This window comes from Onychostruthus taczanowskii, unplaced genomic scaffold (assembly GCF_017590055.1).
Source record: "Onychostruthus taczanowskii isolate IOZ18803 unplaced genomic scaffold, ASM1759005v1 scaffold7, whole genome shotgun sequence".
Taxonomy (NCBI): domain Eukaryota; kingdom Metazoa; phylum Chordata; class Aves; order Passeriformes; family Passeridae; genus Onychostruthus; species Onychostruthus taczanowskii.
The window spans coordinates 8,146,274-8,157,350 of NW_024504786.1; the positions used below are offsets into that span (position 1 = coordinate 8,146,274).

The 11,077-nt window shown below is 47.0% G+C and overlaps 1 protein-coding gene across 1 annotated transcript in view; it reads right to left on the bottom strand.

Annotated features, from left to right (window-relative positions):
• Positions 1–174, bottom strand: part of MMACHC (metabolism of cobalamin associated C) — a 5,912-nt gene extending 5,738 nt beyond the window's left edge. Inside the window, exon 1 of the mRNA XM_041421610.1 lies at positions 89–174. Within this exon, the coding sequence (XP_041277544.1) occupies positions 89–160 (72 nt within the window). The 5' untranslated portion in view covers positions 161–174. The remainder of the gene's footprint in view (positions 1–88) is intronic.
• Between the last annotated feature and the right edge of the window lie 10,903 nt (positions 175–11,077).

The window sequence follows — 11,077 nt, forward strand, 5'->3', positions numbered from 1 at the left end:
GCGGCCCCGGGACCCGCTCCCCGCCCCGCACTCCCGCAGCTCCGCGGGCTGTGACGTCGTGCCCGTGACGTCACCACGACGTCATTACCTTGAAGGCGTGCGCCTCGAGGCCGAGCGGGCCCAGCGCGCTGCGGAGCTGCTCCGCCACGCGCCGCTCCATGGCGGCAGCGGCGCCGCGCGGGGTACCACGGGAGCGGTAGTTCCGGCCCTGCGGGACCCCCGGCGCGCATCCCCGCGTCTCCTAGGAGACGGCGCGGCGCGCAAAGGACTGCGGGAGTTGTAGTGCGCGGCCCCCTCCCCTCTGCGCGGGCTCGCCCGGAGGGGACTCCGTGTCCCAGCATGCTCAGCCAGCGCAGGCCAGCCCGGCTCCCCGCGCGGCTCCCGGCCTTGTGCCCGTCCCTGACACACCGCCAGGGATCAGGCGTCTTTTCCTGACCTCACACTCTGTGGGAATGCCCCACCTGTGCTGTGGGAGGTTGTTGTTCACTGAAACAGTGAGGCCTCTGTGCTGGCAATCCTTTCTCCTTCCCCTTCCGAAAGATTCTTTGCAGATTCTGTATTCCCTACCACCTGCCATACTGGAGACTGAGCCTCAGATTTGGATGTCCTTACCTTAATCTTTATAGCTGCTTATCACAATCTTTATAGTATTTGTGCAATGCTCTCCAGCTTGTAGTCCTGGGTTTTATGAAGTTCAGGACAACAAATGTGTACGTTCTTGGAGACAGAACTACCTCAGATATGCAAACTTAGTGCTTTGTGCAGTTTCCTTATATCTTCTAGTACCCCAAGAGTTCCTCCTTATTATATCCATGCCTTCTCTATTGGGAGGGCAGATGGATCCTGTCAGTCATGTTTAGAATTACAGTTTGTTGTTTCCAGATCTCCCTGTATTTCCAGCTTGTGATGTTAAATCAGACCACTAACTGTGTTCTTTCTTGGACTAAATTGCAAGTAATCCTCGTACAAAATCTGTTTCCACCCATCCATTCATATAATTGAATATTTCAGTCTATGAATTGACTAAAACAGGAGAAAGAGCTCCAGCAGGAGCAGATCCATAAGCTATGAAGTAGTGAAAGTAAAGGCAGTGGATCCAAAGCACTGATAGCTGCAAGAGCCTCTTACACAGGTCACTTCTTGTCTAGGTTTCTGAAGTCCTGCTGAAGAAAGAACAGGCTGAGTGTAGCCTGGCACAAGGCTGCTCCATCTCCCTGCTCAACAAAGATAAAGAGCTGGATATAAGGCAGAAAGGGCTTTTCATCTTTCATGCTGGTCATAGGAGGGTTTTGCCTATGTTGGCATGTTATATGCCCAACTCCCTTCTTTTCCTCAGTTCTGAGATTTTTCTGAGGGGCTTAATGCTGTGCTGGATCAGAGGCTGCCTCTGGAAAACACTTGGAAGTGGTTGTCCCCTCTCTCTCAGGTGAGCAGCCACAAAGCTCAGTCTAACAGTGCACAGTCTTACAGTTTGTACAAACTCAGGGTGGAAGCGTGGAGCACTCACCAGATCTCGCATCAGAGGGAGGGGACACCCCTTCAGGGAACCTGGGGATGCCCAGGTCCAGGCACGCTGCCGGAGCACAGCGCAGCTCCCGGGATTCAGGCGCAGCAGCTGCCTGGGAGCTGCAGGAATGTGTCACAGGAGGGTGCTGCTGGCTGGCGGCTGCTCAGAGCTCTGCAGGACAGCTTTGCTCTGGAAATTGTTTCCACAGGCGCTGGGTTGGCAAGCTCAGAGATGCTGGGGACTGATCTCTCATCCTGCTGTTCCTTGCCAGCTGTGCCTGCCTGTGGAGCGCAGCTCACTCCCGTGTGTGGCTCTGGATTTACTGATGCAGGAGGTGACAGATTTGGCAGCTCTGTGGGGTGGGCTCTTCCATTTCAACCCTGAGCTGGCAAGGCTGGAGGCAGGTTTGACTCCTGTGTCTGCCCTGTCCTGGAGCTGATCTCAGGCTAAGTGCAGGCAGGGTGTTCAGTCCTTCTGAGGCAGCTCACGGAGGGAAGGGCTGACAGCACCAGGCCTGCCAGAGCTCATTTGGACAATGCTCTCAGATGCACAGGAGATTTTTGGGGTTGTCCTACGCAGAGCCAGGAGTTGGACTTGACAATCCCTGTGGGTCCCTGTCACAGCACATGCCACAGTCAAGACAGCCACGATCACAGTGTCACCATACAGCACAACCCCACACCCCAGCAGAAGGCTTCAAGCACTCACCATTTATTGCCCTTCAGTCCAGCCTTTTATTCCCCTCATCTTACATGCCTCACGCCTGTGTGCCTCAGTTCCCTTTGGTGACAGGTCAGTAACCTGGGCCCTCCATGTCCCTCTACCTTCAATGCTGGTCACCTGTCCTGCACAGCTGCCACTGGGGATGAGGCTCCATGGCAGCCCCACTCCCAGTCACCACAAACTGGGGGCCTACAGGTCCTTTCCAGCACAGGACGTTCTGTGATTCCAAAGGGCAGCCTGTGGTACTGAGATGTTTGTATCCTGAGGGCTGGCATCATCTGCTCATTCCACGTGGGCGTGGAGGATGGGTACCTGCTGTTCCCTTCACAGCTGTCCTTGGAGCTGTTCCCTGAGCCACCTCATCTGCCTTGTTTCAGCAGGAGTGTTGCTGTCTCCTGCCCAGGCCCTCTGTCAGGGCAGTCTCCTTGCTGCTCTTTGGACAATATTTTACTTGCACTTTACTGCAATTACTGAAATAATTGGTGAGTTTAAGAAGAGGTGCTCGTTTGAAATGCCTGAGCTCTAATTCCTCCCAGTTTCCCCATCCCTCACATTCCTTTCTCCCCGAGCTCAGCCGGTGGGAACTGGCTTTGTTTGTGCCTCAAACCTCTGCTGGCTTGGCCCTTGCTCTCCCCCACCCCTACCAAGGGCTCTGCCCTGCTCCCTGGAGAGAAATGAGTGACATCTCAGCTTCCTTGTTGCAGATCCTTAGATCTTTTTGGCTGTGTTTCATTGTGCCCTCTGTCCAACCCCAGCTGCCCTCGGACAGCTGCCAGATGTCCGAGTGTCACAGGTCTGGCTGAGAGTTCCTGTCACTGTTTCCAGCGTTCTCTGCCCCTGACAGCTTTGTGCTACACCAAAACAGCATCCAGAGAATATGGTTCACTTCCCTGGGGGAAGGCAGCAAAACGTCTGTGAGGCGTCTGTGTCCCAGGTATGGCTTTGTGGTTTTTTCTATTATTAGGAAAAACACAACAGTCTCATTCATCTCCCTCAGGCTAATGCTGCTGTCACGTGGCATACACTGTGATTTGGTGTTAGCATGAAGCATTTATAAAAAAAAGATCATTAGTTCTCATTGTTCTCCACAACAGTAAATGATGAAGACACAATGTTGTACTGATTGTAACAGAAGGGCTTTTCCTTCTGCTTTCCATCCACAGCACTTGAAACCTTTTTCTGACCCTGGCAAGGAACAATTGCTCTGCATTAGGCAGGAACCTAATGTGAGAGAGAGAGACTCACACAAATTGTTTGAACAGTCAGGGCAATTTAGTAACTGAAATGGAGTTAAAAGACATCTTAATTCCTTGTCAGTTTTTCTGATCTTTCTAGCTCTTGACCACAAGCATATAAATGTCTGTTTTTATTAGTGGGGAAGTATTGGTGAACACTGAGTCTGGAGGTTAATGTAGACTCATTATTAGGTTTTCTTTGATAAAAAATATTGTATCAACTTGGTGAGATGGTTTCAATAATGCAACTTCATTGCAGTTCTGCTGTAATTAAATATTGATTTCCTATTTCTTTCTATAAAAACCTCATGCCTTCCCTTATTATGTCACCCTCCCACCTGTTAAGCTCTGATTTCATGAGACGTTGTCTGTGCTGTCAACATCAGCTTAAAATGTTCCAATCTCTCTGCATTTTCCTGCCCTGGCCTCACAGCACGTTGCCTCCCAAATTTCTGCCGCTGCAGTTGTTGGTGTGCTGTAAATCTGATCAGGGAGCCGAGCTGCTTCTAACAAGTGCGTCATTGTTTGGGCTTTTTTGTTGGATTTTTTTTTTTTTTCCCCTGGAGTGGTGTGTTTCACAGTGCTGCTGCAGGAAAAAATTGTGCTGGCACATTTGAGAGAACAATGTGATCAGGGCTAGGTGGGGAGGCAGAGGTTCTGCTGCCGGCCTGTTCACCTCTGAAAACACAGCTGAATTGCTCAGCAGAGCTGCCTTCTGCTGCATGAGGCACAACTGTGGAAACCCCACCAAAGTGGTGCCACCCCATCCTCACCCCAGAAACTGTTCCTAAGTGTCAGGGACTGTCAGTGTTATCCTTCAATCAGATTTACAGTCTCTGATCTGAAAGATCAAGTGAGAAGTCCCTTCTGGAAGGAAGTAACATCCATGGCACCTGCAGGGAAAGAAGAGATCACAGGAATGATTTCACACTTACTCCAACATTAGTAACAGTCTGGGATATGGTTGTCCAGCCTCTGGTTTAGAGATCTCGTGGTAAGGTCAGGTACTCTGTTCTCCTTTTCCAACACAAACTGACCCCTGTATGGGAAGGGTTTGGCATTGTGGCTGTGTCTCAGAGCAGAAATGAGGTGGCTGATTCCTCGTGGTTTAAACCTGAATGATGTGGAGCTGGCTGGAGCTGTTGATGCCACAGACAGGTGAAGTCCAATGCCTGAGCATTTGTGCCAGTGTGTTCTCCTGCCTGTCGTGGAACCTGTTTTCTCTGTCTTGTGCCACTGCTTGTACCCATGTAAGAATAAAAAATGCTATTAAATGGAATAACAGCAGTTTCTCCAAGTGTAACAGGTGTCACAAAAAGTAGGCAGAGGATGCTTAGACTCAGCAACTCTATCCTTGAAATTTTGGCCTGATCTGCTGTTTTTTAAATTTCTTTTAGAGAGAAGCAAGAACTTGCTGAGAGAGGCAGAGTGGTTCTCTCCATCTTTGGCCGAGGTTCCCACCCCAGACACTTCAGCTCCAAGGAGCTTTCCAGTGCCATGGAGATCAAGGTACCAGCAGGTAAGTGTGGCTGGATCCTGCACCCTCAGGATCTTAACAACCTGGAAGGGTTTTCTGCTGTGCTGTGGATGACAAAGCTCTGCTGCTCAGGGCATTCCAGAGGTCATCCAGATGAGAGGCTCCTGCTGGGCCCAGTTTTACTGGGAGGGCTGAGTATTATGTGCCTAAAGGCAGGAAGACAGTGCAGTTTGGAGGAGTGGCCTAGCACTTGGGCCAGATTTAAAGCTTAGTTCTGAGAGCAGCATTGCTATGCCAGGACAGAGGTAACATGTGTGTGCCTGTCTGTTCTTTCATCCTCCCTCCCCATGCAGTGTCAGGGTAATGAAAAGCTGCATGTGAGGGCCAATGATGCTTATCACTTCCTCTGACAGTGCCAAGATACCATTTTTTAATGTGGCTCCATTTCTGTTTTGGTGCTGACACACAGCCAGTGAGAAGGTGAAAATTGCTCACTTCAAGGTTTGCCTCTCAGCCTCTTCATCCTTTTGGATTTATGTCTTGCTTTTGGGATATAAAACCCTCTTATGTTTGCATTAATACTTGGCATTAAAAGAAATGGGGAACAAAGGGCTAATGTTCCTTTAAAATAAAGAAATTCATGCCCTACTTTAGTAAGATGCTTAAGATTCTTGTGAATGGAGGCTGTAAGGCATATTAAACTGCCCTGTGTGCTGTTTTTCCAATTTACTAATCCTGCTGATTCAGACTTTACTAGCAAACCCGCTGCAATTAACTGCTTTGTAGATGGAGTTGTAACTTGTCAGGTTGCTGTTAGGGCAATGCCTGAAGAGCCTGCATGTCCCATCAAAGGGTTAAGCTTTTCTCTAACATTTATTCTGAGGCACGTGCCAGGTGGGGACTCTTATACAGAGCTTTACTGATCAAACGTTCAAACAATTTAATAATAAGCAGCTAGGTACCAGTTGCTGTACTATTGTAGCAAGTATTTGCACATAGTAGCACCAGAAACCCTGCAGGACTTATTATGGCAGGGGCACCCAGGAGCTGTGTTGGCAGCTTGCTAGCCTGGGACACTTGGAACCACGGGCACCTTTTTATTTGAGGTTACATGGCTTGTGAGGATGCTCATTGGTATTTCTGTTTCAGTGGGAGATAAATGAGGATGTTTTTAATAGGTTTTGAGATGATTGCACAATGAACCAGCAGTGCTGGAGGGAATAGACACAGACTGCTGCTGTTCTCAGGCCTGGCACATGGGGCAAGAGGGCTGGGAAAGGATAATTCTTTGGTCTTTTGGTGTAGATTGTACATGTATCTCCAGGCTGTGTTTTGAGCTGGCAGAAAGCAGTGCTGGAGAAGTGGCTAGAAATAGCTGGAGTGATGATCTCAGCAATGACCTGCCTGGGCTGGAGCTGCATGACCTTTAATGTTAACTAAAAGATGCACTCTTTAGTGTCGGGAACAACTGAAAAATGGAAAGGATATTGGCTTCCCTGGGTGGGCAAACTCCTCTTGACTTGTTTGTGCCCTGGATTTTCCACAAGTGGAAGCTGTGAGGTGTGGGGCTGATCCAAGGGGGGCAGCTCCAGGAAGGGAAACAGCCATTTGGAGAAATCATTCACAGACTGCCCAGTCCCACACTCGGCCAGAGACCTGAGCTGTGTTTGCCGTCTCACGCCCCCTCGTTCAGACCTGCCCCCTCTACCCTTTCTGTGTGTTCTGCTCTCTCTTCAGGGGACAGACACTGGTGCAGGGCCTGATTTGTGAATTGTCAATCAGCTTTGGCAGCTGCCAGCTGGCTTGCAGACAGAGAGATGCTGTGGTGCTTGGCTGCAGTGGGGGTGTTCCTCCAAGGTCAGAGAATTCCTAGCTACAGTTCTCTGCTTCAGCCCTCTCCCATGGGATGGGATGTATGATTCTGTCTTCTGAGCTTGCACTTGGTGGACCAGAACAAATTGAGAGAATTTTGTGTGTTTTCTCTACTAATGCCTTCAAATGTTTACGGTTTTTTTCTCCCATTTACAGTTTTTCTCCCAGTTATAGTTTCTCCCAGTAAGTTTTGTGTTATGTTGGGCTGTTCTTACACTGGTGGCTATCTAAAGCTCTGGGATGTAGGGCTGAGCTTGGATTGTTCCTTTTAGGGAGACTATGCACAGCAAGAACAGAACAGATATAGAATGACCACAGATTTACCCTGTCACAACCCAATATGGAGCAGCTGACTTGACAAGTGCTGGTAAAATGCTTCCTCTTGTGTGCCACAAAACAGGTGGAGAAATGTTGTTATTTGAACAGAAAATTCCATGACGCTCAGAAGGGGGAGGTTGCTGGTTTGTTTTATGAGAATAGAGTGCCACAGTGACAGAAGAGGGCTCTGTGAAATTTCCTTATGTGGTTTGAATTTTTTTATTCCATTTCCCTCTGAGATAACTTAATTTTATAATTGCTGTCTATTGAAGGAGAAGAGAAGAAGTGAATGAATGACACCAACTTAGACTCTGTAAAATAAAGGGTGCTCTTTTCCCAGTGCATCTCTTAAGTCCTTTGTGAAAACAGGTTCCCTTTCTGCTAGACAGCCACAAATATTTTTGTCCAGTTGCCTTCCACCTAAAAATATTGAGATCCTTTTGAAAAAGTGGGCAAAATTTCTCATCCTGCCCCTAAGATTATCAGAATGGAAATTGAAGCAATTAGCAATTAGTGTTTATTTGTCTGTGTGATCAGAAGGCATAGCCAGGACTAGTGCAAAGGAACACTTTGCCAATTTGCAATTGTCCCTAGTAAAACTCTTCTCAGTCAGAATCAAATGAGTGTCTAAATCTGGCTGAAAGTGATGTTCAAGAACCCATGAATCTGGTCTTGTACCAAGCAGAACCTGTAATTCAGCATCAAAATCTTCAGGACATAACAGTAAATTTTTAAGAAAACACTGATCAGAGCTGACTGATTATCCCTCTTCCTACTGGACCCAAGAAAGATCAGTGAAAGGAAACACTCTAATGTTTCTGAGAGTCGTCCTGTGGCAGCTGATGTGTACTTCTGAAAGAGAGAGAGGATTAAAACAGGGGAGGAGAGAAGTTACCCTGCGGGAGATTGTCAACAGATGTTCCATTGTAGTTCAAAGAGAGCAAGCAAAAGGCTTCTGCTGCAGGGATATATTAATTCTGGGCAGTTCATCACAGGGAGACCTGTTTTATGACTGGGAGGATACCTCTGGTAACTAACTCAGCTCTTTATTTGATCTGAGGGTGGGGAATCTGCTCTACCTGTAAACAGAGAGGGAGCTGAACAGTAGGAACAAACATGTACTTGTTTTCTTGCAGCTGTGACCACTGTCAGTCTGATCAAGATCAAGCTGGTTTTGTGGTTCAAGGGGTTATTTGGCTGATGGGTCATTGAATAGGAAAAATATTACAGAGGAACTAAGGCTAACCATTGTTAAACTGCTGGGGCATGTGATGCAGACCTGTGTTGAGTATCAAGTACACTTACTGGACAGGAAGTGGGAACAAGCACAAGGAAGACTGCAGGCTGTCAGGCAGATGAATAAATCAATCCCTTTGTATTTAAAATGCACAAGATTATCAACCTATCTATTCTTCCTTCATGTAGTAGTTAATGATTTCTTATAAAGTCTTACCAATGTTGCAGAATTAACTGTGGTGGGGGATCTAGCTCACAAGCTCTCTATCACCAGGCACAATTAGAAGGTCCTTTTCTTGGAGCTTCTAAGTGATTACTCTTCTGACATTGTTTTGAAGTTGTGCTCTGGATGAAGGTTGATTTTTTTCAGGTCTGTGAGGAAACATGACCCATTTAGTATTAGAGTGAGGAAGAGTCTTCATTAAAATGTGTTTGGGTGGGGAACTTTGAAGCCCGTTGTTACCTTACAAAGTTCTGGGAGATTAAAACAAACCAAACCACAAACAATTTTGGGAAACTGCTGGGAGATTTTGTATTTGCAGTCATGGTCTTCCAGCTTTGCTTATCACTTTGGTATGTATCAGTAGGACTGAAAATGTGGCTGTTTTATGGACAGTAAGTGCATGATTTCTGTTTTCTTTGTGGGGGATGGAAAGGAATATTGGAAATAAGATTCCTGTCTCAGCAGTGAAGCAGAGGTAGCAAGCACATGAACATCATGGGCAGAGGCTCAGGAGGTGCACTTAGAAAAGCTGTCTCCCTTCCCCCATGACAAGTCCACATTTATACTGACTTGATGTAGTTATAGAAAATTAAGTATAAATAATGCAGAGGTGTGCAGCCTCCTGTTTCCTTCACAGGTCTTTGGGAAATGACAGTAGGCATTTCTGTTCTCCCCTAGGTAGAAGAAGAACACTGGCTAGTAAAATTGTCCAGGTTCTGTATAATTTCATAGTCTTCATTACTGAAAATTTACTGCTCTGCCTCCCTGGCTTGCTTCTGTAAGTCCTGCTCCCTGGATCAGTGGAATGCCTTTTTCATTCTGCTTTAAGTGGTAACAAGCACAGCAGACTGACTCTTGTCCATGGGAAATCCTTGTGGGATGATCTGTCTTACAAGACCCACACACTGCCTTGTCCACTCCAGTGCTCCTCGTGTCAGTTTGTCTGTCCCTGAACACCCTCTGTAACCTTATTTACAGACTTGCAGTGTGGCATGATGGTTTAATACAGTGTCTAAAGCTAAAATACAGACACTGAGACATGAAGGACAGCTGAGTGGGCAGAGAAATGGCATGAAGCACAAGTAGCCCTGCCCATGGCACAGCAGCTCTAGGACTGTCACTTTTCAGCTTCTCAGATTCCCTTCCCTTCAAAACATGGGTCTGGAGAGAGGAGGGAAGGTCAGAGGAGGCAGATGGGTCTCAAACTCTGGTTTTCTTTTACCTGTGTTTCTTTCCTTTCTATTTAACTTTAAACCTCAGTGATTCAGTTGATTCTTGGTCCCTTGCTAATTAGTAATACAATCGCGCCTTAGCCTAAGAGGCATTAAAACTAAACCCCATCAGAGGCAGCAGCTGTGTTCAAGGAGAAATGCATAAGCTGGCAACAGTTGGCTTCTGGTTCTGTCAGCTCTCTTTGCTGCACAGGAAAGGTGAAGCCCACACAAGTGGCCCATGCTCCATCTCCAAACCCGGCCACCCCAGAGGTGGCATCGTCTGGCTGGAAGGTCAGAACTTTGTGGCACAAAGCTTTGTGTGTCCCAGGGGTGGCTGCCTGCACAAGCCTGTCCTGCTGCTGCCTCCCCAGCTAACACAGCCCTGCTCTGCTCAGTGTGCTGAGCAGAGAATGAATCAGCTCTGAGTGGGTTTGGCGGTAAAAAGGCAGAGCAGAGAACACTCCAACATAAACCACCAGAATAATGCTGACTTTAGACCTGAGAAGACTGGCTTAGTTGTGGCATGTTTGTTTTGTTTTGTATGGTTGTGTGTTGGGACAGGACTGAAATCTCTGCAGGGTTTAGAGTTCACCCTCATGTCTTCAGATTACTCAGCAAGCACTTTGCTAGGCTACAAAGTCTTTGTTTGCTCTCCCCTTGCTCTAGATCTTCCAAGGATTTGCTTTTCTAGATTTGTTGTGGGAACTCTTTAGAAAACAGCATAAGCCAAATTACCAAGAAGTTTCACTCACCACATTTTGCTTTTGCAATACAAAATCTTTAATACAAGCAATGTATGACATGAGCTGACTGATTTTGCCAAAGCTTTTTAACAGCTAGGAGAGACTCAGCTCAGGAGAGACTCTCACCAGGTCTGTAGCAGAAGCTGGGCTTTTGAGCCCTTTCCTCCCTGTGGGTCTGAGCTCTGAAAGGAAAGAGTTCAAAACATCTATAAAACTAAACAAAAAAAAAAAAAAAGTGCCTTTCAATTTGCTTTGTCTGCTGTACTAAATAGCATCATGAAAGAAGCATGACAGATGCTATTTAGGTTTGGATTAGGCTGGCTTTCAGGATATTTCTGTAAATAAGGTTTGGGGTTACAGTTGACAACATGAGAATATCTCCAATCAGAGGCAAAGGAAGAGAGTCTAGAGGTGTAGATTATATTATTTGGTCTAGTGTGGTTCTCTAATACACATTTAATTTGATTTAACTGTATACATATTAATCTCAGTCGACCCAGACCAGGAATGACCCTGACAAGAAGGAACA